The sequence below is a fragment of the Rosa chinensis genome, chromosome 1 (genome assembly GCF_002994745.2).
Source record: "Rosa chinensis cultivar Old Blush chromosome 1, RchiOBHm-V2, whole genome shotgun sequence".
Classification (NCBI taxonomy): domain Eukaryota; kingdom Viridiplantae; phylum Streptophyta; class Magnoliopsida; order Rosales; family Rosaceae; genus Rosa; species Rosa chinensis.
Window position 1 is genome coordinate 53,645,123 of NC_037088.1, and position 25,269 is coordinate 53,670,391.

Here is a 25,269-nt window from a genome sequence, read left to right on the forward strand (position 1 = left end):
TCTTCCATTAACAAATGCTTGGAATTATTAAAAGAACTAAAAATTCAGAACTTGACAAAACTAAACTAACATTTGGTTAATAGCACAAAGAGAAGATGATTCGATATTTCAACTGTTTCAAGGGATACAATGAGTAAATAGCAACAGCAAACAGCCAAAAATTCTTGTTTCTTGCTTAACATATTCTTGTAATACAAAATAGACTTCCTTTGGATCAACTTCTCTTAATTAAGCAAGTAAGATCATTTAGAGTTACTTTTTTTTTCCTCGACCTAGCGCTCTGCTAGGGTTTATCGTCAGCCTCCTCCTTCGAAAAAATTCCCAAACTTTCAAACTTCAATGGTTATGGCCATTGGTAGCCTTGTGGCTAATTGCCTTCTTCTTCTTGCTACGTTCGATTTGGCGCTTGGGGTACCACCATGGACAAGGAGCCCTGTGATTCCTGTCAAAGACGGTCGTTGTGTTTTCATGGCTGATCTGAGGCTAACATCCGATGGTTTGAAGCCGTGGTGGTCTGAGGCAGATCGGCGTGTCTGGATCTTGGACCGAGGTCGTGGGGCGGGCAACCGTGGCAAGAGTATCACAGTCGGATTTGATGGTGTTCTCTATCCCAAAGGCGGGGCCTTCCTGGATCATGGCTGGTTCTCAGCAGTAAGTTATGGTGACCATGTTCCCGATTTGGGTCTCGCATCTAAGCTCTGGGTTGGTGGTTAGCGGGCGCGCTACAGCGGTGGGAAGCTTGGTTTACATCTTTCTCCTTGCAGCGGCGATCCTTTCTGGCGGGGCTGTGCTGGGTTCCTTGAACAGGGCGGGTCTGATCTGCTCGCTTTTGGCGTTGATGATGTTGCCAGTAGCGCTAGTGGCGGCGGCGGTTGGGGGGTGTTCCCCTCGACTGGCATCGGCGATGGCGCATCTAGTGTTTGTTGGGTGGACGAACACGTGTGGGCTCAAGGAGCTAGGGCTGTGGTGTACCCTACTCTTTGGGCCTGCTCTTGGTGCTGCTGGGCTTCCTGGGCCTTAGATTTGGGCACACTGGGCTAGGGTTTCAAGCGAGCTGGATTACCCTTTTGCTAGGGGGTTGGATGGATTGGGTCTCTATGGCCCATAGTGCTGTTTAATTTTTGTTTTTGGGTTGCAAAAACCAGTGCCTTAGTTGGAACCATTTTATGTAAGCTTTGAGGTTTCTAGGTTTTTGTTAGAATAAAAGTGCGTGAATTTACCAAAAGGTGGGTGTACTCGGGATTTTTTTGGGATTTTATTCTTCTAGAATAGAGCTTCAGGAGGTTCTAAGGAACGATTCTTTCTGTCGACCCCATAGGGGTGTTTCGTTTTTGTACTGCTTGCTGAATTATAATGAAATGGCTGACCTACTTCCTTCAAAAAAAAAAAAAAAAAAAACTTCTCTTAATTGATTGGTTTGGGTCATGAAAAACACTACTAAACCTACTATTTCCACCCTATGATATTGGTAACGGATCAAAAAACTCGTGCTGCATAGTTGTTTGCGTGCCCTTGTAGCTTATATGATCAATAATAATGGTGGTTGATAGTTTGATACATTTCCAGCTATATGTACTCAAGTACTTTGGCTTTTAGCCCTTCACAAGTTGAACAGTACACACAAAGAGGAAGGGATTTATGTAAAGTTATTGTTAACCTTTCAACTCATGTGGGGTGGCATGGTGTCTTGTGACTATGATAGTCTCTGCTTGTCATGAGATCCATACTAAAAACCAGAAGCCAATAAAAAAGTTTAAGCTTGCCGAAACGAAATGCAGACTGGCTTTGATGTTTACTTACTACTTTAAATGTGATGAAAATTGGGTTCCTTGCTTTGTATTCTAGATCGGAAAGTCGGAAACAGCTCGCTGTTTTAGCCCTTTTCGGAGATCCTCATTCAGATCTCTAAAACAGAAGAAACTGAAACAACCAAAACTGGGTAACAGAACTGTTCAAGCTTAAGCCAGAAGGTTACTAAATGTTAGACCTAACAAGCCTGACTTCCAACATGCTCAAAGTTTCTGTATTTAAAATGATCCTTCTAACTTTACCATGAATTGTATCATGAGGGACAACAAATCCCATTCCCATGTAGGTAAGCAAAGTCCAGAAGGACCACACCTGTCTTTCCTTTGCATTAGATCCATCAGTGAGATTCCAGAGGACCTGAGGTCAAACAAAAGGTTCCTGAACTGTTTTCTAAAGCAGCTAGCTGTCAATGAGAAGAAGCATGCGCAATTGAAATATTGCAAGCTCAATTGGTAATGGTGGGTCAAGCTGTTCCCACATCTGTATGATACATGAGTGCCTTAAAATTATTACTGTAACTGTAGAAGTCAATGGTTCATCCAACATTCTCCAGTGAAGAGATGAAAAATGATATCCAGCAATGTCAAAGTTCAAAGGAGCCTGCCTATCCTTATAACTTAGGATTCCAATCTCCATTCTGTAAAGTTAAAAAAGAGTGGGAAATGATATCCCACTTTACTTTAGTACTATTTACAAAAATTATTGAAAAAACTATCTTTTCAAATTCCTTCTGGCTTCCATTGCGCAGAATCAAGCAATTTTGTTCCATATGCACGGATATTGATTTGTTTTTCTGTAATGAAATGTATGTACGTATCTCGACATGATTCGTCAAACAACCATCTGAAAGACTGGTAAGAGCATGTGTGCTGTCATATATAAAACCCTAGACTTCTACTATAAGTTCTTTATGACAGTTTAACTTGAGAGATCTCATGGAACACCATAGGCTTCAAGGAATTCAGCTATTAAAGGAAACTGGTTTTAGAGCAATTTCTTACATTGAAATCCAACTTGCATTAATCTCTTTCAATTAAAGAACAGTTGACAACAACAGCAGGATGTAGGGCATTACAACAGAAGAAAAGAGATACACTGATAATGCAGCTAAACAAAATTACAAAAACAGACTCTGAAACAGATATCAAACTAAGGTTTCTTATCTTTTCCTCCAATTGGGGATGCCTTGAACCAAGGTATCCAAACTGAGGTTGTCTTCTGATACTGCTTGTATGCTTCTGCTCTGTAGTCCTGTTCTAACATTCGCTGTTCCACAAGCTTTGTCACATAAGCTAAACACATTGTATTGAGGAAAGAGCCAATGAAGGTCCAACCATGTCCGAGGTTCCATGCAAATATAGCGAGTCCCCACCACCATAATTGCTCTCCAAAGTAGTTCGGATGCCGTGAATAACGCCACAACCCCTCATCAAGAGTGACCACAACTGGCTCTCCAAGCGCTTTTAGCTTCTTGTTTTTACTTGCAAAGTTGTAGAGTTGTGTGTCAGCATAGTATGCTATAGCAATGCCAGAAATGCAGATCATGATGGCAGCAAAATCCCATATGTTCAGTGGCACATTAACTGAGTGGATTACATACATTGGAAGGCATAGTCCAATTAGAAAAACCTACAAAGATTGAAAACGGCCATCAAAAACAATCAGTAGCCTTGAAAGATCATCTAGACATTTCAACGAACACATAAAAACCAGGCTGAATTCAGATCTATCAGTACCTGTTGAGCGAGATAGATGGCGAAGAAGGAAGCCCACCACCAGTGCTTGCCGTATTGTGAGGTCATATTGGTGAATCGCCAATCCTCCCTGGCACTCCACTGCCAATTTTCCCGCCTAAAATAGTTGTGAACCATCCTGAGGCTCCAAACCCAAGTCATCAAAATTGCAATAATGGAGCGCCACCAATCATAATCAGCCAGAGGGTGAGCCCTATAGTAGTGAACTAGCATTACAGGTATCACTGTCCAATACAAAGAGATCATCTGCACCAATTCAAATCATGTAAACAATTCAATTCATAAGAAATTAAGAACCAAAAAATAAAAAAAAAGATTTCAAATGAAGATTTACGTACCCAGTGATTAGATAAGACTTGGCTGATGACCCAGAAGAGGACATTGACATTGAGGAAGAAGAGGGCATTGGCTAATAGAAGAGGGTGGTGATAGCACCATTCCCAAAGGGGAGACAGACTCCCAGTACTACTGGTTTGGTGACTCTGGTTGTTGAGAAATGAAAGGTAGAAGAGAATGGAGGGAACGGGAGCTAGAAATGCTATCACTGCATGCTTCAAGTTACTACTAGCCATGGTTGTAACTTGCAAGTACATCACCAGAAGAGAATGAAGGCCTGTTTTTATAGTCCTACTTCCTAGTTCCCTACTATAAAAAGAGGCCCATCCATGATACTAGATAGTAGAAAAATAAGAATGATTCTTTCTCTTTCTGCTTGGTGGGTCAGCAAGATCCCTCCATATAATCATTAGCACAGGTACTAATCATCTCAAATGCATTCACTCCATTAAAGATGTTCTTCATTTCATAAGGTTAACCATGTTTTTGTCTGTTCTTAACGAAAAGCACTCTTCTCTTCTTTCACCTTGATTTTTCAGCAATTAACTAAGAATAAACTATTGGACTCCTGTCCACATAGAACCCACCATGGTAGAATTAAAAAGAGCACCCACCTATGTAAATGAGTGTACAAATGTAGTTTGTAAATCCAGCATCTATTGACCTTATATCGGTTACCAATCTTGTATCAAAACTTCCTTAATCACAACTATTCACTTCAGGAATCTCATTATACAAATTTGAGGTTTGGGAACTCATTCAACAGACCAAAAACGTCCAATAATTAAAACCATCTATCTAAAGGTAAATCAAGCAAATGCTTATGTTGTGAGCGTTTTTATCTATCAAAGTACAAAGTAAATGTGAATACCAAAAAAAAAAAAGTACAAAGTAAATGTGTCTCCCACAAGTTCTAAATGCTAATTGACATTTGAATTCTAACCATGCGTGTTTGAGTAATTAAGCAATCATCAATCATAAGGGGCGTGCCCCGGGTGTGCAATATGCAAATAAAAACCAACTCCTCCATACAAAACATGTAATTATGAAATGGCTCCCATGACTGGTGATTGCAATGATGTTGAACCGTAACACTGAGGAATTTATGTATATCTTCAACTCATGTGGGGTCTTGTAATCATTATCTAGGATCTTGTGCTTCTTTGTCATGATATGCGTATTAAGAAAAGAAAAGAAAAGAAATATGAATCTAAAGAAAACAAGATGCAGAATGGTGGTGTTATGTATCTTCATTAACACAGAAAGACACCGTTGCCAGAGATCAAACCCAGGTCACCCGCATAACAGGCTGTTAGACTCACCACTGTACTAAAAGTCTAAAACAACATTTTGTTGGACACACTATAATGTCTTGATAATTGTTTGCAACCATAAACATTATTCTGCCATGGACTCATTTGAAGTTTCCTGCTGCTAATGCACGTACTTCAGTACTGTAACTGAAGGTTTCATACCATCTGAACTCTCATGGTCACTACTTCTACTTAGATTGCACAGCGTTTTGTGTATGAATAGTTTAAGAAAGGTAAAATTCTGACCAGTCTATCTAATTTCGAAGGCCGTTTCCATGCATTTCTTTCACTGGCTCACATGTTTCTGGCAGTCTTTCCAGATTCTTTATTACTCAATCATATCTTCACAACATAAAATTATAAACCACCAACACTGCAACCTTCCAGCTCTCAAAGGAAATAGAGAGAGAAACGATTAGCTCTTAGCCCCTATACTCGAAGAAGGTTGAGCACCATTCCAAGGGTAACAAAAAGCCTAAGCTCATTGAATTACCTCACTATAAAACATTGTTTTGGTATGTAACATACTCAAAGATTTCGTCTGTAAAAGAATCCTTCTAATGATACCATGCTCATAAGGTGAAAACGCGTCTGTAGTTCTGTACTATATTCAGATGCTCTGTCATATTTTCTCACAAAAACAAGAATTTTCTAAAGGAAGACCATAGTCCATTACCATAATTCCCCACTAATTCTGGCTAAATAAATGCCAGGAGGACTACACATCACCTTCCTTTGCAGCAGACGCATCAGTGGAATCTTGAGGTTAAAAGAAAAAGTTTCTTATAACTGTTTCCCAAATATGAAAATAAAGCTAAACAGATAGCTGTCCATGAGAGGTCAAGCATGTGTTTTTCAATATAGACAGCTAAAATAGGTAATAATGAGTCAAGCAGATCCCACTTCTGTAGGTAATATTCTATCACATCAGTGCTTTAAATGGGTACAATGACTATAATCCATCCAACATTCTCTAGAGAAAGATGATGATAGACAACACTGTTAAAGTTCGAAAATTCCCTACCTGCGTAACTTATGACCCCAATCTCCATTTTCTAGAGTTTCACAGAACAAGGCAAATGATATCCTAGTTTAGTAGTTCCTATATGCTTGCTTTTCTTTTCTAATCTATTTCTTCTGTGTTCCAAACTTCCAATATGCCAACTGAAGCAGTGGACCCATGCATCCAATTCTGTATTGGAAGGCATTATGTTTTAAAGAACTCGATCAGAAGACTGGCAAGGACATATGTTTTGTGTCATATACAAACATTGAACAGAATAGACTTCTATATTAAGCTAAGGACTTCATAACACAACCAAGTTTAAGAAGGAAGCCAGAATCTGATGGAAATACATATTCTCAAGAACAATTTCTTACAACAGTATGTTAAAGTATGCACAAATAAATTCCAAATTGCATTCACTTTTTTCAATTAAAGAAGATTTGATGACAATTTCTGGGCATAGGGGCAATATAAGACAACAAAAGAGATATATGGAGCGGATAAAACAGTTGGAAAAGCATACTGAAACATCAAATTAAGCTTTCTTATCTTTTTCTCCAGTTGCAGATGACTTGAACCAAGGGATCCACACTGAGGTAGTCTTCTGATACTGCCTGTATGCTTCTGCTCTGAAATCTTGCTTCAGCATTCGCTTCTCCACAAGCGTCGTCACATAAGCCAAACACATTGTATTGACAAAAGAGCCGACAAAGGTCCATCCCTGTCCCAGGTTCCATGCAAACACAACCAGTCCCCACCACCACAACTGCTCTCCAAAATAGTTGGGATGTCGCGAATAACGCCACAACCCCTCATCAAGATTGGGCACAACCGGCTTCCCAAGCTGCTTAAACTCATTGTTTCTACTCACAAACTCATGGAGCTGCGTATCGGCAATGTATGCAACAACAATACCAGAAATGCAGACAATGATGGCAACAAAATCCCACATGTTCAATGGCACATTAACCGAGTGGATCACATACAAAGGAAGGCATATTCCAATCAGAAAAACCTACATACATTAAAAACAACAATAAGCAGTCATTTCCACTAAGCTTGAAATCTCATTTGACACATTTCATCAAGCACTTAACATACACAAAAACACAAAGCAACCATTACCTGCTGAGAAAGATAAACAGCAAAGAAAGAAATCCACCACCACTGTTTGCCGTACTGTGAGTTCATATCGGTGAACCTCCAGTCCTCTCTGGCTCCCCATTGCCAATTTTCCCGCCTAAAATAGTTATGGGTCAGCCTTACGCTCCAAACCCAAGTCAACACCACTCCAATCGTTGACCGCCACCAGTTAAAATCAGCCAGAGGGTGAGTCCGGTAGTAATGAACCAGCATTACAGGTATCACAGTCCAATACAAATCGATCATCTGCACCAAAAACCCAGATCATATAAGCAAAAAGATCACATTTTTAATCGGTCAAAGCCAAAAAGATCAGATTTTTAATGGAAATTGAGGTACCCAATGGCTGGAGAGGACTTGGCTGATGACCCAAAAGAGGACATTGACGTTGAAGAAGAAGACGGCATTGGCTAGAAGAAGAGGGTGGTGATAACACCATGCCCAAATAGGAGAGAGAGCCTCAGGGCTACTACTGGTTTGGTGGTTGTGGAGGAATGTGAGGTAGAAGAGAATGGAGGGAAGGGGAGCTAGAAATGCAACCACTGCGTTCTTGACGTTATTAGAAGCCATTTGGGGTTTAAGCGCATCACTAACAGAGGAACAGGGTTCTGTTTTTATAGTCTTGGTTCCTATTTTTTCATGGTGAGAAAGTAGAACAAGAAAATGTGTATTGAAGCTTTTATCTTTCTGCTTGGTGGGTCTGCTAGAGATCCCTATCATGTCAAGTCCATTGGGAATCTGCTCAGAAAATCATCTTGGGTGACTTTTTGGTAACCATTCCTCACTTACCTAAAAATAATCTATATTTACCTTACTAGTTTTTCAACCGTATAATTTCTAAAAGCATGGTCATTTGATGTGAAAATATAATGTTTTCAACAGTGTCCGGTACTTAATAAGTTTTTCTATTCTTTCAGCTCTTTGCTCATGTTGGAATAATGAAATTATGCATTTTGTCCATTTAATAACTTGGAAATCTTGAGTTGAACTCAAGAATGATTCAGACAACAACTATTTCCTACTTTTCTAGATCAAAGTTGTATTGCTCCTTTTAATAGTGTCATGGACTTGAAATTGGGCCTTCCAAACCTCAATGTAAAGAAAATACTCAACAATAGTACTTACACACATTCTGATTCAAATGAGAAGTGTTATTTTTTAGTATAAAGTATTGAAATAGGAATGATAACTGAATTTAAGCATCTTGATATTATGGTAACTAGAAGTCTAGAACATATAATAACCATATAAACAGAACTGAGGCAGCCATTGCAAACTAATCGAAATTGTGCCATATACAAACCATGAAATTATGAGATGGTTACCATGTATATATGGTGTCTGCAATGATGTTAATTACTTTGTAGCTTATGGGTACGTGTTGTGAGCAATGATATACCTCACTTGGGTAGGGTACTGCGCACTCGATCAGTCACACACTATATAGCTTCTCTACAATTGGTCCCCCTCAAACTAGCTCTTTTTCTTCGTTAATTAGTCTTTATAATCCGCACCAGATCAAGTTAAAGCAAACTAAGCTGTAACCATATAAATATAGCATGCGGCGCTTGCTTCATCTGCATATGCATATGCCAGCTACTTCAATGGCTGATCGAGCATCCATAGAAAAGCACTTCATGAAAAGCATCCACTTGAAATGAGATCGATCGAGTTGGTAATGCCTAAAGTTTTCTTTTTAATTTTCTACTCTCCCTTTTGCTCTTGGCAAGCTAATGCAGAACTTATAAAAAGCGATGGTTTGAGAAGTTTTACCAGCTCTGGCCTTCAACTTTGCTCAATATTAATTTGTTCGTTTTGTCTACCAGCCCATGTTAACTGCATTGGTCCCTAGTTCTCATTGTCACTCTCGTCCTCGAATCATCAAATTGACGGATCTAAAACCTACCTCGTGGCGGGGAACAAGTGTTGTCCACCTCGAATCATCAAAGGGGTAAGGGTGTTGGATGAAGGATGTTATTTATGGATAGCAAAATCCCCGATGGTTAAGCAATGGAGGTGATTAAACCTTCAAAGGTTTAGTGCAACCCTCTCGTTATGAAGTCTCACAAGCAGAAGCGAGCTAGAAATTTTAAGATGGCTTTTTTGGTCCATCTACAACATAGATACGTCAATATTGAGCTAGATCTTTATAGAAGTCATCCTATATATATTTAGCATGTATGTCTCACCTGATTAACATTAATGACCGAGAAAAGACGAAGTATGACCATTTTCAAGCTTGTCTAATTAATCGTCCACAAAATGATCGAATTGATCCAGATTTTGTGTTGGTTTAGAACATCATCCATCCAAAAAAAAAGAAAAAGAGAAGACTAATTTCTAGAGTAACGTTACAAAATGCAAAAAGCAGTACAGAGAATATTACAAATTCAAAGGGCATTCCTCAAGGATTCATTGTGATGTTAAATAAAGTACATACTAGATGGTTGATCATGTTTATCTCCATCCTCTCCTTCTTCGTCTTCAGCTTCATAGTCATTGTCTTCGTCATATTGATCAAGCCAGTAGTAGAGTTATTGCTGGATGGCTTATTCCCAGGAAATTCAGGACTTTCTTCGTTACCACCACATGTAGTTGTTGGCTTTTTGATGGGTACACTAGTCTTGTTTTAAGTGTTGACTGTGTTGTAAAATCTCCTTGGAGCGCTTAGTTCCAGGAAGCTCATGACATCTTGCCTTACTTATTGACTTCTTGATGGCTAGATAAGCCTTGTTTAAGTGCTGCAAAATCGCTTCGGAGTATTTGTCTTTGGAAAGAGTAGGGGTGTTGTTACTGCCAGTTTCTTTGTCATCACCAATTGTTGTTGCCTTTTTGATGAGTACACAACCTTTTACATGTTGTAAAATCGACTTGGACCACTTAATCCCAGGAAGCTCATGACGTTTTGCGAGGTTTATTGGCTTTTTGATGGCTTTAGCCTTGTTTAAGTGCTTCAAAATTGCTTTGGAGTACTTGTTTCTCCAAAGCTTATGAGTCTTTTCATTATCATCAGATCTTGAGAGATTATTCGGCATTTTCAATGATGATGAGAAGCTTCGTGGTGGTGTGAAGTACTCTTCATTCTCAATACCAGGATTACCAGCCATCATCATCTTAAAGATCTGGTATAGACCGTATAGGGATTCAGAGGAGGAGTGATTTATAAGAAAACTAAGATGGTATGGCAATATAAAAGAGAATGTATTTAGGTAGATCGAATCGAGAGCAAAACAGAGTTCGAATATGTGAACTTACAGCTTAGTTACTGCCTTATTTATACAACTCTTGAATGAAAGTCCTCCTGAGAATAGGAAAGAAGTCCTCCTGAGAAGAGGAAATAAGTTATGAAGGAAAGTCTTCCTCCTGAGAATAGTAAAAGTCATGAAGGAAAGTCCTCCTATGGGTATAGGAGATAAGTTACGAAGGGGAGTCATCCTCCTAAGAATAGGAAACAAGTTATAAAGGAAATGTCTCCTCATGGGAATAGGAGATGAGTTACTCATGGGAATAGGAGATGAGTTATGAAGGAAAACCTCCTCATGGGAATAGGAAACTTTTTTTAACTAAATAAATCTATTAACGCAGACTGCAGAATGATAGCGGTAGGCATTGCTAGGATGCTACTTGGCTTTTCTTTTAATTCCAGTTCCAATTAGGATTAGAAAATAAGGTAAGATGCTTTACCTCCCGAAGCAAAAAATTTATAACAAATTACATATAAGTTATTGATAAAAGATAACTTAACAAATAAATCCATTAAAGATTGAATTAAACATATAAGGACTAAATCTTACAAATAAGGACAATGTGCTCTCCACTTGCCACATGTCATGAGTTAATTTACTTTTTTATCCTTAACGTACTACTTCTTTTGACTTCTAATCTCTTTACAAGGATTAAATCTTACAAATAAGGACAATTTGCTCTCCACTTGCCACATGTCATGATTTAATTTATTTTTTTTATCTTTAACAACTTCTTTTGACTTTTAATCCCTTTATGTTACTTTTCTTTTTTCTGATAAATCAATTTATGTTTTTTTTCTAAGAATAATCTTTTTTTTTTTTTTTTTTTTTTTTTTTTTTTTCTGAGAACAATCAGTTTATGTTACTCTTTTTTTTTCTTGAGAATAATTCATTTATGTTACTTCACAAAACCTCACTCTCCTACTACTCTCATCTCATCGTATAATCCTGCTACTGCACTCGTCCAATCCTGCTACTACACTCATACTCGTCAAGTTCTGCTACTGCATTTGTACTCGTGATCGCCTAATCCTGCTACTGCACTCATACTCGTCCAGTTCTGCTACTGCACTTGGACTCGTGTTCTGCTACTGCACTCGTGATCGCCTAATCCTGCTACTGCACTCATACTCGTTCAGTTCTGCTACTGCACTCGTGATCGCCTAATCTTGCTACTACACTCTTCCAATTCTGCTACTGCACTGATACTCGTGTTCTGCTACTGCACTCGTGATCGCCTAATCATGCTACTACACTCGTCCAATCCTGCTACTGCACTCATACTCGTCCAGTTTTGCTACTCGTGTTCTGCTACTGCACTCGTCATCTCCTAATCCTGCTACTGCACTCGCTACAGTTATACTCGTCCAGTTCTGCTAATGCATTTGTACTCGTGTTGCTACTGCACTCGTCATCGCCTAATCTTGCTACTGCACTTGTCATTGCTTAATCCTGCTACTGCACTCTTACTCATCTAGTTCTGCTACTGCACTTGTACTCATGTTCTGCTACATTTTCTTTTTCTTAATAACAATTTTGCATGTGGTATCCAAGAGCTTAATAATAGTTTTTAGTTGGCCAAATGAAGTAGCAATGGGAGCAGACACGCACAATGATACATAAAAACAGATAAAACTCGATTCACCAAACAATAGCTAGTCATTGATCTTATGTAATATCCAGCTACGTTTTTCGCAATGGAAATAAATCCACCATAGTTACTAATACTAGGACAAATTACTGCTACGAAATCACGAATTGAAAATCTCAAACAAGCACAAAGCCAAATGACTAACTGCTAAAATCACAAAAAATTAGACCAAAAAAAAAACTGCTAAAATCACCTACCTAATCATCAACATCAGAGAACCCAACAACCATCAAGACCTCTACAAATTTAGCAATGCTAACAAAACTAGAAAATCAATCAAAACCTAACAAGCAAATAAATCCAGAATAAAATAAAATGAAATCAAGATAAGGCGGTGGAGGAGTAGAGCCAGACCGCTCCCTCCCTCCCTCCCCGACGGATAACAGATTTCCGTTGACGACTTGTTCCAAGACAGCCAGATCCGGCCAGATCCTGCCGGTATATCCGATTTTCAACCGAGACTCCTCTTCGCCAATGCCTATGACAGTGATTATTCCAGCCAAAAATAGGCCTTTTCTTCTTCGTCTCTAAGGCCGCCACTGAAGAAGCTCTTCTTCAAAGACCACGACGCACCGTCGATGTTGGCCTCTGAATTCGATGAGCACGAAGCTCCTGGAGGAACCTAATGTGAGTGGTCCAAAAACGCCAAGGAGGGAAATTATGATTTTACAACAACAGGGATTTGAAGAAGGAGAAGGGTGCTTCTGGGTCTAGGTCAAAGTCTTCTTCTTGGGATATGGCTGATTCTGAGTTGCAGAGGAAGAAGAAAAAGCCCGTAAATAGGAGTCAGTGGCAATGTCCGTAAATCCTGATGAAACTTGAGCATTTTGGTAATTTTGCATTAAATTTGGGAGTCAGGCTTGCATCATTTGGCTTTTGGGCCTGGGCTCCTGTCCTTATTTGTATAAATCTATTTGAAGGTAGGTTTTTTGTATTTATATCTTTGGTCATGTGCTACTATGTAATTTTCTAAAAAATTTATGCTGTTCTAAATCAACCTGTGAAACCTTTCATCTTTATTGAATTTGAATCTTAATCATGGCGATATATTGGCCTTGTGAGTTAAATCATAAACTTCATTTTTTTAGCGCAAATTAGATTTTAATATAGAACTCTTGGTGTATATTAGAAATACCTTAACTTAAATTAAGGAATTATATTGAAAATTAAATAAAAATTAAATTGTGTTGTATGATTCACACACCAAATCGATGAAACGCTATTTTATATAATCCATAATTATAATAGGAAAAATGATGTGTTTGAAATTTTCGACTATATGAGTGAAAGTAATGCTATAGTCCCGAGGAAACCGACCAACATGTTTTTGAATTGTCAATTTGTTAAAAAAAAAAAAAATAATAATAATAATAGTAATTAAAAAAATAAATATAACGTGGCAGATTTAGGAAACGACCATCTTACTGAAGTCGTCTTCTCCTTCTTCTCATTGTGTGAAGCTGTGAAGCTGATTCGATTTATAGAGCCTTTGAGAATTCGCTAAAATCAAATTTAGGGTTTCTGTAATCATGTCTGCTCGGTATCTGAAGAAAGTTCTCAAGGAAGAACAAGAGGAGCGACAACTGGAATCAGACCACGAAGAAGAAGAAGAAGACGACGACGACCACCGCCAGCTCAACGGCAAAGCAAAGGTCAACCCTTTCGACCTCCTCAACGAAGAGGAAGACGATGCCGACGACCACCAGGTTCGAATTTTGTTTTTGTTTTTTTTTTCCGCATTCAATTGAGGGTTTCAAATTTCCTTACTTTATAGTCCAAGGGTTGTTGGGTTGCTATTGGATTCTGTAAAAGGGTTTAGTCGTGAATTCTGATTCAATTTAGGGTTTAAGAAACTGAAAGGGAATTTGAGATTAAAGTTGTGAATTTTAGTGTGTGAGATTAAGCTGTTGGATTATGTAGAAGGGTTAGTTTGGATGTTAAGTTTTGGTTTTCGGGTGGGTGCAGGAGGATGAGTCAGAAACTGTTGATGAACCCTCGAGTGTGGTGAAGCCTAGTGCTGATGTGGTTTCGACATCCAGTCAAAAATCCAAGAAGAAGAAGAAGAAGAAAGGCAAAGAGGGCCCTTCTTCTAATGCAGCTGCACCAAGAGTTAAAAAGTCGCCGGATGAGGTTCTGGAAGAATTCTATGAGTATGCGCATGAAAGACAAGCCGAGACGAGGGCTAGTGGTGATGCGGTTAAGCATTCGTATGAAAAGTATGTGCCCTTCATATTGCAAGTGGATCCCAAGTACTTGAATGCTGACAATGAGATGCGAAGAATCTTTGGGGCTAAGGTGGTCAAGTCGTTTGAGAAGAATCAACAGAGTGGTAGCTCTAGAATGGCGCGTGGTGGAAGACGCGGCGCGGTTCATAGGAAGTCTTTCCTTGTCACTCCGTTGGAGCATTGGCCTCGCTGGGACGGTGCTATGAACATGGAACTCCTTCACTCCCCCAATGGATACTATGCTTACCGGTAAGAGCATGGTCTGTTGCTCAGTCTTGTAATTTGAAATAGCTGCATGACTTGTTAGCTATCTCAACTTTTCTGCAAGTATGAAAAGTTACTTAATGTTACTGTAGTGGCTTAAACTTTGTAGATATTGTTTGCCATTATCAAGAAAGAGTTCTCAAGTAGGTAGTATAAGCCAAAGCCATAGCCATATTTGGTTGGACCTATGTTGATTGTGGTAGAAAATAGCTGCAAATGGAAATATGACTAGTTTAATGGGGTTAATTGTGTTTGGCGTCATATTCATGTGAATGTGGAGTATCATCAAGGAAAGTTCTTAAATACAAAATCATAATGTGACTTGAAGTTTGAACCTGTATTATCACAGAAATGTTTTGCCTTTGCAATTGAAAAATAGAATCAGATGCAATTTTCTGTTTGGTGATACTTAATGCAGAACCTTGTACGATATCAAATTGGCTAATTCTTGTGTCAGGTTACAAAATGCTAACCGATAAGGAATGCACTCTTCACAAAACTATCATTGGTTCCATAATCATGATCCAGCTATTAAGACAACTGTCTAGTGCTGATGTGTGGGCAATGGTAACTGTGTTTTAGATCCCACTTTGGTGTATTTTTTCATAGTATTTGGTTGAGCAACAATCCCAAGGCTGAGAATGATCTTTTACTTCAACCTAGATTTTTGTGGTTGCTTTCTTTCTTTTATTCTTTTAGATTTTGTTAGTCCCTTCTTCTTCTTCATCTTCTTTTTTTTTTTTTTTGCACATTACAATTTTCAAAACAGGCTCAGAAGCAGTACTATCATGATTTGTGCTATTTGATCTTATAAATTTTTGGTTTGGCATGCATCACATTCTTGATTTCTCTTATCTGCAGATATACCTATTCATCAGCCTACCATCAAGCTCAGAGTGCATTTGAATCTGCCAAAGCTATACATGATCTCAATGCCATTGCAAGTGTTTTATTATACTATCCTTACCATTTGGATTCGCTACTAACCATGGCAGAGTACTTTAAGTTTGTGGGTGAGCATCAAATGTCAGCAGATGCTATCTCGAAGTGCTTATATGCTTTGGAATGTGCATGGTCTCCAATGTTCACCCCCTTTAAGGGTGATTGCCAAGTGAAATACAGCCATGAAGCAAACAAACCTCTGTTCGTTGCACTTTTTACTCACATGAAAAGTATGGACAGACGTGGCTGTCATCGATCTGCTTTAGAAGTTTGCAAGTTTTTACTGTCACTAGATACTGACGATCCAATGGGGGCCATGTTCTGTATTGACTATTTTGCGGTGAGGGCAGAGGAGTATGCATGGCTAGAACGTTTCTCTGAAGAATATAAAAGTGATAACACCCTATGGTTGTTTCCAAATTTTTCATATTCCCTTGCCGTATGCCGATTGTATCTTGAGAAAGCAGAATCTTCCAAAGATCCAGCTATGGAAACCACCAAGGCTACTTCGACTGATCTTATGAAGCAGGCATTGATGCTTCATCCCACAGTCCTCAAGAAACTAGTGGCAAAAGTACCTTTGAAGGAACGGGTGTGGACGGATATACTCAAAAATGCATTCTTCCAAGCAGATGAAGTAGGAATCCCATCCTTGGACCACCTGATTAACATATACGTTGAGAGTAATCATATTATATGGAGGCTTCCAGAATTGCAGAAATTGCTGCGGGAAGCAGCACAGCTGGTGATCGAGACTCTAAGACAGAATAGTAGCGAAAAGAATGATTGGGCATGTGTGAGAAAAGAAGCATTCTCATCTGACAAGAATGAGTAAGTATGCTGTCACATTGTTGCACTTCAGCTACCCCTTTTCTATTTCAAGTAGTAGTTTAATAAATATTTTTGCACCAACTTAAAAAAGTTTATATGTGGATAGTTATGCCTGAATTTGGGACTGTTGTGTATTTCAGAGAATGATTATGACTGACCGCCTGCTTGTTGTTTTATACAGGTATTCCCACTTGTTGGTTTCAGACTTCTCTTATACATTGCCTGCTGCCCCACCTGAAAATTTACAACATTTTATGGCCAATGCAAGGATGGAGGATGTTGTGCATAATGAGCAGCATCTTGTCAATCTAAATGAGGGTGGCCATGTTCCCCGTGATGTTGCAAATCGAAATCCATTAGCGGTCTTGTTTGAGTCGGTGTTACCATGGGTTCATTATGGGGAAGGAGCGTTTGTTGAGGAGGAAGACCAACAAAATGGCCATGGTCCGGGCAATCAAGAACATTGAGTGTTAATGACATTGAAAATATGCTATAGCAAGTTTTATTTTAGACAAAGCTCTAAGTGTTTCTGCTACAGGCGACTCAGGGAAAATATTTGCAATTCTCTTTTCTGTGGCGGTATTACCTATCATACTTTAGCTGCTAACAGGATCATTCGATCGAAACTAAGTACCATATGAATTTTCTTTTTCTTTTCAGAATACCCTTTTATGTGTTACCTGTTAACCTTTTACATTTGGATTTATACTTGTTGCATCACTATCTACTTCCGACAACTCTTATCTTAGAAGAGAATTGGAAGTAGCAGGACCATCCCATCACTCTTGCATGGACAGCTTGAAATGTACTGCAAAAGCATTATTGCAGTTCATTTGTCAGCTGTTTGCATGAAGTCAATAGCTAACCAACAAGGCTACAACTAAAGTGGTGTGGCCAAAAAACATTGCATCGAAAGTTCTTCTCTTAACAACAGAAATTGTTCTACACATGGATCATTCGATTTGAATGTTGGACTGATAATTGATATTGATTAAACTCCTTGATAGATGGGAGTTCAATCCACTCACCCCCTGCCTTATAATTGTTATATGTCACTGCTTTGCTCAAAGGCGCACTCCCATACGACCTAGCGCTTGGTGGCGGATTCAAGTTGGCAATTTGCCTTGTCAAATGTTTGAAGTGCTAAGCAATTGTTAAAACATTATAGAGCGATAATTTCGAGCAAAGAGGCTTTGTCATAGGCAAGCTAGCTATGTTGAGAGAGCGACTTAAAAGTGTCCGACCAAATTGCTTGAAGTGACTAACATAAAGGCACCTTACAAAGTAAAACAAGGGGTTAAGAATGCTTCTTGATCTCGACCTGTCCTTCGATGTGGGGTACATGACAATATAGTGCAACCACAATTCGGTATAGAAGTTCACCAGAATATACTATACCAGCCTGGCCTGAATTGAGACTTGGGAATTTCAGGAGGAGAAGGAAGCTCGAGTCTTAAAACTCTAGACAAAGACCCCCCCAATGGGGAAATTGGAATGGTCCTTTCTATGTATGTCCCATAAAAGGCCTAAAGAGCTTTAGAATCATAACCCCAGCATTAGCATATGCATCGCATCCAATTTCCTTTTTTAGAGTTTAGGCCTTGGAATTGAATTGGGACTCATATACCCCATCCATCCATTCATCATTGAATCCCATGTGGCATGTGCCCACTTCTCTTTTTCTTCTTCCATCCCCATACCTCCCTCTCCTCCATACAAAAACAACTAATATAACTCCCAATTCCAACACACTCTCTCTCTCTCTCTAACTCCCTTCCTTTCCCAATTACCCAATTCCTCTCTACTTTCTAGGGTTTTGAAATTGGAATCACCAAAGCTAAAGCTGCTCACCTCCTCAGAAAATAGGGCATACACACATACCCATTAACCCACATTTCACAACAAGGAATCCAATTCTTCACCTTTTTCCTTTTCCAGAGGAAAAGATAGAGTCTTGGCTCTCTAACCACACCCAATTCATGGTCTTTGTTCTCCCCCCAAGGAGAGAGAAAATGGGTTTGTAGAGAGAGAGAAAGTGGGGTTACTATGTAGACGAATTGGGTGAGAGATAGAGATAGAGATAGAGAAAGAGAAATAGATATGTTGGCAATGGAGAAAGATTTTGATGCCAAGTTGAAGATTCAGGGGAATTCTTCTTCTAATGGTGGTGGTGGTGCTGGTGGTGGTGCTAATAGTAATGTTCAGAGAGCCAAGAACTTTGCTTTCAGGGCTCCCCAAGAGAATTTCACCATCCAAGACTTTGAATTGGGCAAGATCTATGGCGTTGGTTCCTATTCAAAGGTCTCTGCTTTATTGAATTTCCTTTTGGGTTTTTATTGCTTTCATTTTGTCAATATGTTTTGTCATCTGGGTTCTATTGTAGCTTTGGTTTTAGCATGGTATGGTTTGGTAGTTATGTGATTGATTTGAAAATTAATGTGTTGCATGTTGCATAAATGGTAGCTTTGGTGTTAAGCATGGTATGATTTGCTGGAAGGAGGTATTGGGATTTTTAATAGGCGCTTATATGCACTTGTAGATTGTATTAATTGTTTAGAACCTAGAAACGTCTGGTTTGAGGGGCGGTCATGCCCTTGTCTTTTGGGAAGGATACATGAGTTGGGATACAGGCGTTTCGAGTTCTCAGCTCTGAGGGTGATAGGGCTCCTAATCTGCATATGCTTGTTGTGAGCTTACAGAGAACTAAAAGACATATGAGTTTGTGATAATGGTATGTCTGGTAGTGAGATGGAGGGGGACCTGAATGATGTTTCAGTTGTGATATTTCACTTAATTTGTATGAATAGTTTGCTGCGTAACTGACAAATTAAGCATTTTATTACAAATAAAAAATGTAGATTGTGTGCATCATTCTATGTAGAATGGATTTTTTTTTGTTTTTTTGGTGTAGTTTAATTCATACATGCTCCCTCATATATATATATATATATATATATATATATATATATATATATATCTCTCTCTCTCTGTATTTGTGAGAAGAGCATATTCCTTGAGTTTTTAACATCATTCTTCCCTTTTTCCTTTCTGATGGTTTTTCCTGCCTTTTCTTTTCTTTTGTTATGAATGAGAGGATGATGAAAACTGATGTGCAAAAGCAGTACCATATCTTGGTTTCAATGAGCGGCACTTCCACACGAGATTTCTGACTCTCTATAAAGGAAATGTTATGTGGTTACTGTTTTAGTGAACATGTTTCAAAAGAAAGAATTTATCTCTCATATGCTGCTTGAGGTTGCTGAACTGTTTACAGTGCTCAAATTTGTAGTTTCTTATATGTCTGTTGTTTCCATAAATTGCAGGTTGTGAGAGCAAGGAAGAAGGATTCAGGAATTGTCTACGCATTAAAGATCATGGACAAAAAGTTCATCACCAAAGAAAATAAAACAGCTTATGTGAAGCTGGAACGTATTGTTCTTGATCAGCTGGATCATCCAGGTGTTGTGCGGTTATTTTTCACTTTTCAGGATTCCTTTTCACTGTGTAGGTATTCTTGGACTTTACCTCTTTTTAGTCCCTATGTACTTGTTTTAGCACATTTTTTTCTCTATTGTTTGTGTGCCATTCTGGAATCTCATTGACACTTGTCTCCTTAATTTTTTGTGAAGATATGGCGCTGGAATCCTGTGAAGGTGGAGAACTCTTTGATCAAATAACAAGGGTAAGCTTGAACCTTGATTGCTTACCACACATTCTTTTCAGGTTATTGTGGAGTTATCTCTGCATCTGATTTTTCCATGAGAATAGTTCATTTAATGGTCTTTTCTTCACTCAACTTCATTCTTTTACTGCAGTATTTGTGTTTTATTCTTGAAATTTTATTACCTTTCCAATTTTTTTATGTTGACTCTTGCACAACTGATCATGTCTGTTGAGCTCCAAATGATTTCCCAAGTATTAAGATATAAGAACATGCCAAAGTATAGTGTGAAAATTTTCTTTATTTTCACTTTCTGTTTTTGTTTTTTAATACACTTTTAGTTCATGGTGCTTTATCCCTCTAGATCATCCTACTGTATGCATCATTTCGTTAAATTGTGTGCAGAAAGGTCGTCTGTCTGAGGACGAAGCTCGCTTTTATGCAGCCGAAGTTGTAGACGCACTTGAATATATACACAGTATGGGATTAATACATAGAGATATAAAGGTATTTTCTTAAGAATATGCTTGTGTACTTTAAGGTCACATGGAGTTATGCATATTCTAATTGATTTCAAACGGCAGCCAGAGAATTTGTTACTTACAGCAGAGGGTAATATCAAGGTTGCTGATTTTGGGAGTGTAAAGCCTATGCAGGATAGCCAAATTACAGTCCTTCCCAATGCAGCATCAGGTATTACAATTTTAATCATAAGCCTGCATTGCTTGAACAATATGATGAAACTGATATGTTGATGTCATCTGTAGATGATAAGGCTTGTACATTTGTTGGGACAGCTGCATATGTTCCTCCAGAAGTCCTGAATTCTTCCCCTGCAACTTTTGGGTAAGGGATTTATGTTTGAGCTGCGAAGCCCTGTACTTCATTTCTAAATGATATGTTCAACTTAGTGTAAAATTTGTAGATCTCTTAACTAACATTTGGGAAGTAGTTTGTCTTATTCTCTCTCTCTCTCTCTGTTCATTGTTTCTGCTCTTGTTAGTATATGACCGATGTAGGATAACATTTTTCCCTCTCGTTTGAACATATCAACACAGAAATGACCTCTGGGCACTTGGCTGCACCTTGTACCAAATGCTTTCAGGAACTTCTCCTTTCAAAGATGCAAGCGAGTGGCTTATTTTTCAAAGAATTATAGCAAGAGATATTAGGTTTCCAAATAATTTCTCAGACGAAGCTAAAGACCTTATTGATCGGTTATTGGTAAGCTACCAACTTATACTTGTCGTTATTCTAGTTTCTATTAGTCATGCTTTGCTATTGACTTAGTCTCCCCCTCCCCCCATTCTTCATACTTATGTTATCTCTATGATATACCTTTGTATTCTTGATACATCCTTCTTAATAATGGTAGAAACTAGACAGTGTGGTTCTCAAAGTGACTTCAATTATCAGTATATGTACATAGAATGTGTAGTTATTTTAGATGTTGCAACTAGTATGTAGATGAAGCCTTCAATTACTGCACAACTGTTGCAGGATTTAGATCCCAGTAGGAGGCCTGGTGCTGGACGTGATGGTTATGCTGCACTGAAGATGCATCCATTCTTTAAGGGGGTCGACTGGAAAAATTTAAGAGCACAAACCCCTCCAAAACTTGCCTTGGAGCCGGGGGTATGGCTTCTGTTTTGCTTTAATTTATTACTATAAAAAAATCCAACTGTTCCTTGCCTTGTTCCTCTTTTGCTTCTAAAAAATCATTTTTCACATTCAGTCAGGTGAGGCTGATGATGTCCGTGATAACTCATGGAACCCTTCACATATTGGAGATGGCGCAGCAAGACAAAATGAGGGTAACACTGGTTCAGCATCCTCTTCTGAAGCATCTGGTCATGTAACTAGGCTAGCTTCAATTGACTCCTTTGATTCAAAATGGTATGGTCTCAATATCTATGCTTCCTACTTAGCATCATTAATTTTCAGTTTCAAGAGACCGAAGTTCTTTCAATTTCAAAATCTGTTGTGAACTCAAGTATAATAATAAATTCTGTCGTTAACAGGCAACAATTCCTTGACCCCGGTGAGTCTGTTCTCATGATCTCAATGGTGAAGAAACTTCAAAAACTGACAAGCAAGAAGGTGCAGCTTATTCTCACCAACAAGCCAAAGTTGATATATGTGGATCCTGCAAAGCTGCTGATGAAGGGAAATATAATTTGGTCTGACAACTCTAATGATCTCAATGTCCAAGTTGCTAGTCCTTCACAGTTCAAAATTGTTACGGTATGCTCTCCTTGCCTTATTTTTCTCAGCTTTTGCTGTATTCATCTCAATGCTGTAATTTATGTAGAACAATATGATATAAAATTGTGGAGCGGCAAGAAATATGATCGACTACATGTTGATAAAACTGCGTCTGAGTCTTTAATTGGTTGCATTTCCTTTTACCCAGCCCAAAAAGGTACTGTCATTTGAGGATGCAAAACAAAGAGCATGGCAATGGAAGAAGGCAATTGAGGGGCTTCAAAATAGGTGAAATCTGCTCATGGTTTTGACAGATATTTTTTTGAGATTATGGTATTGCAGAGGAACAGGGATGCCACTGATAATGAAAGAGGTGCTGGGGTCTGCAGATTCATCATTTCAATGTGCAAAGCTCCATCTTTCTGTTGATGCCTAAAACTTAGTATGTGAGAAGGGTTTTTCCACCCATTTTCATGCCTTGTATGGCATAGTTTTGTACTATGTGAAGTCCTAATTGTAGGGTCTGTAAAGGGGCTGGGATCATTACTTGTTTATTGTATTGAAAACTACCATCCATTAATGAAAGTTTTAAGATCTTTACATTTGAAAGATCATTTTTCATTTTGTTTAAACTTCTTGAGATCAATGCAGATGCAGTTTACTGTTAGAAAAGAACTACAGCATGGCACAATTGGCAACTCTAGTGAAACCGGAATGCGATAGATTGCAAATCTCGTGACAGATTGATAATGTGCAAATTTGTATTATCAAGCAAAACAATAAACTATATAGAGTGCATCTTCCATGAACACGGGTTGCCATAGAGTTGAGAATTCATGAAGGGCATACGCTTGATTCTTGAGATTGATCAGCTCAATCCATGGCCGTCTCAGATTACGGTTTCTGTCGTTGTCACCATGATTTATTATGTAATTTTGATATGGTCTAACATGCATTTGCCTTTTTTTGACTAGTCTAATGTTGAACAGCAAAGACAAAAAGTCCTTGTAGTGGCTGTTGACTGGTTTCATGTAAAGAACTAGCCACCTTTCTGCCAAACCGCATTTCTAAAATGAAAGCCATCCACAAGTGTAGTCAAGAATCAAGTGTCTTATATACTAGTGTTCCATGGCTGGTGGTTCTGAACGACTTCAATAATTTTTGTTCATTTATTTCATGGAGACGACCATGGCTCCAAAACAAGTTGCAGAATGCTTGCTGACTCTGGTTATGATCAATCTACTAGTTGTTTCTTCATTTTCTTTGCCACTCAATAGGAGATCTTTGAAGCTCATCCAAGAAATAAACCGGAAGGGGCCTTACATTGGCCTCATCACAGTCTATCCACCAGAAGAGGCTGCTTTTTTCAACACCGGGGCTTTTAAGCCTAATCCAAAGCATCCTTTTCTGGATTTCTCAGGTCGGTACAGTTGTTTTCTCCCCTTCTTTCTTTCCAACCTTTTGAACAAGAATTTCACAGTAGTTCAGTACTTGAGTTAGTATAAAAGGTAGTGTTGTGTTGCAGGTAGGCGATTCCGGGTGGGAAAGATCCATGATAAGAAAGTCGTCTATGTGAGATGTGGAGTTGGAATGGTACACCATACTTTTCTACTGTCCCTTTTTTTTTTTTTTTGAGAATATTTCTACTATCCCTTAATTACTAAACAAGTATGAAACACGATCCCCAAAATCTTAAAATCTTAGTTGGTGAGAGGAAAAAGTTTTAAGGCATCAGATTGTTTTATCAGGTGAATGCTGCTGCAGCAACACAGCAAATGCTGGATCTATTTGACGTTGTCGGAATTGTTCACTTTGGCATATCTGGCAATGCCAACAACTCTATGTCTATTGGTGATGTTACCATTCCTCAACAGTTAGCTCACACTGGCATATGGGATTGGGCGGTAAAGTATATTCTAACCACATTTTCATCTTTCATGTGATTCTACCATTTATTTTTCCTCATGATTTGCATCAAATTCTTTACTAACAGAACCCAAATAGAACTTTGGATCTGGATGATGTTGCACAATTAGACTTTGAAGAATACAATGAACCAAAAGGAGGAGAGAACCTGTTGGGACACATTGGATTTAGAAATGAACAGTTCTATTCTGAGTCCGGTAATCCAAATATCGCTCGGCCATTGTTTTGGGCAAAGACTACTCGAAAGTGGCTTCAGTTTGCTGCCCATTTGGAGGTTAGACATCGATAACCTAGTTGCTATTTAAGTCTTTGCAAGAGAACACTGCAGACTTGTAGAAACTGACTGATAGTAATTCTAAATGTAACTTGTGTCTTGTTGCCTCAGGGAGTCGAACTGGTGCAATGTGTGAATTCGAGTTTGTGTCTGCCACAGAAGCCCAAGCTAGTTGTTGGTCTTAGGGGATCAACAGGCAACACTTTTGTGGACAATGCAGCTTACAGGAACTTCCTTTTTCAAACTTTTCATGTTTCCTCAGTGGACATGGAAAGCTCGGCTGTAGTAATGGTTAGTATCCAATTGCTGAACCGATCTTTTCCCCCATTTTTGTCTAAAACTGCTAATATAACTGGTGGTTGTGGCAGACAAGCTTGTCAAATGGCTTCCCGGTGATTGTGATCAGAGGGTTATCAGACTTAGCAGGAAGGCAAGCAGGAGAGAACCCGATTCAGACCTTTGGGCCTCTGGCAGCTATAAATGCTTGCAAAGTAGTTGTACAGTTCATCAAGGACCTGCCAGAGGCAGGGTATGTATAATCTTAATTGATAGTTTGATACTCAAGTCAAGTATGACTGTATGACAGTAGAGCAAAAAGAAATTACAAAAATTATCAAATTAATCAAATTAGTTAGGGCCTGAAGTTTTCATCAAATTATCTTGATCTTAGCTTTTATGTTATAG

At 38.7% G+C, this 25,269-nt stretch overlaps 5 protein-coding genes across 5 annotated transcripts; 3 read left to right on the plus strand and 2 right to left on the minus strand.

The window, feature by feature from the left end:
• Positions 1-2,823: 2,823 nt before the first annotated feature.
• LOC112182487 (uncharacterized protein C594.04c) lies at positions 2,824-5,986 on the minus strand. The gene is made up of 3 exons (XM_024320978.2): positions 3,902-5,986; positions 3,546-3,809; positions 2,824-3,438 (listed from the first exon to the last, which is right to left on the minus strand). The coding sequence occupies exons 1-3, from the start codon at positions 4,154-4,156 to the stop codon at positions 2,959-2,961; spliced, it is 999 nt and encodes a 332-aa protein (XP_024176746.1). The 5' UTR covers positions 4,157-5,986; the 3' UTR covers positions 2,824-2,958.
• Positions 5,987-6,544: 558 nt separating this feature from the next.
• On the minus strand, positions 6,545-8,054 carry LOC112182488 (uncharacterized protein C594.04c). Its single transcript, XM_024320979.2, has 3 exons — positions 7,701-8,054; positions 7,344-7,607; positions 6,545-7,233 (listed from the first exon to the last, which is right to left on the minus strand). The coding sequence occupies exons 1-3, from the start codon at positions 7,929-7,931 to the stop codon at positions 6,754-6,756; spliced, it is 975 nt and encodes a 324-aa protein (XP_024176747.1). The 5' UTR covers positions 7,932-8,054; the 3' UTR covers positions 6,545-6,753.
• A 5,621-nt stretch (positions 8,055-13,675) lies between these two features.
• LOC112182236 (transcription factor 25) lies at positions 13,676-17,236 on the plus strand. The gene is made up of 4 exons (XM_024320678.2): positions 13,676-13,963; positions 14,223-14,731; positions 15,608-16,519; positions 16,701-17,236. The coding sequence occupies exons 1-4, from the start codon at positions 13,787-13,789 to the stop codon at positions 16,984-16,986; spliced, it is 1,884 nt and encodes a 627-aa protein (XP_024176446.1). The 5' UTR covers positions 13,676-13,786; the 3' UTR covers positions 16,987-17,236.
• A 933-nt stretch (positions 17,237-18,169) lies between these two features.
• LOC112182237 (3-phosphoinositide-dependent protein kinase 2) lies at positions 18,170-23,009 on the plus strand. The gene is made up of 11 exons (XM_024320679.2): positions 18,170-18,820; positions 19,843-20,023; positions 20,149-20,201; positions 20,586-20,687; positions 20,765-20,873; positions 20,948-21,026; positions 21,239-21,404; positions 21,681-21,815; positions 21,916-22,076; positions 22,202-22,424; positions 22,594-23,009. Exons 1-11 carry the CDS (start codon positions 18,620-18,622, stop codon positions 22,675-22,677), a joined length of 1,494 nt encoding a protein of 497 aa, XP_024176447.1. The 5' UTR covers positions 18,170-18,619; the 3' UTR covers positions 22,678-23,009.
• A 453-nt stretch (positions 23,010-23,462) lies between these two features.
• Positions 23,463-25,240, plus strand: LOC112178490 (bark storage protein A). The gene is made up of 6 exons (XM_024316632.2): positions 23,463-23,805; positions 23,911-23,978; positions 24,134-24,289; positions 24,379-24,585; positions 24,697-24,876; positions 24,954-25,240. The coding sequence occupies exons 1-6, from the start codon at positions 23,562-23,564 to the stop codon at positions 25,122-25,124; spliced, it is 1,026 nt and encodes a 341-aa protein (XP_024172400.1). The 5' UTR covers positions 23,463-23,561; the 3' UTR covers positions 25,125-25,240.
• The last annotated feature ends 29 nt before the right edge of the window (positions 25,241-25,269 follow it).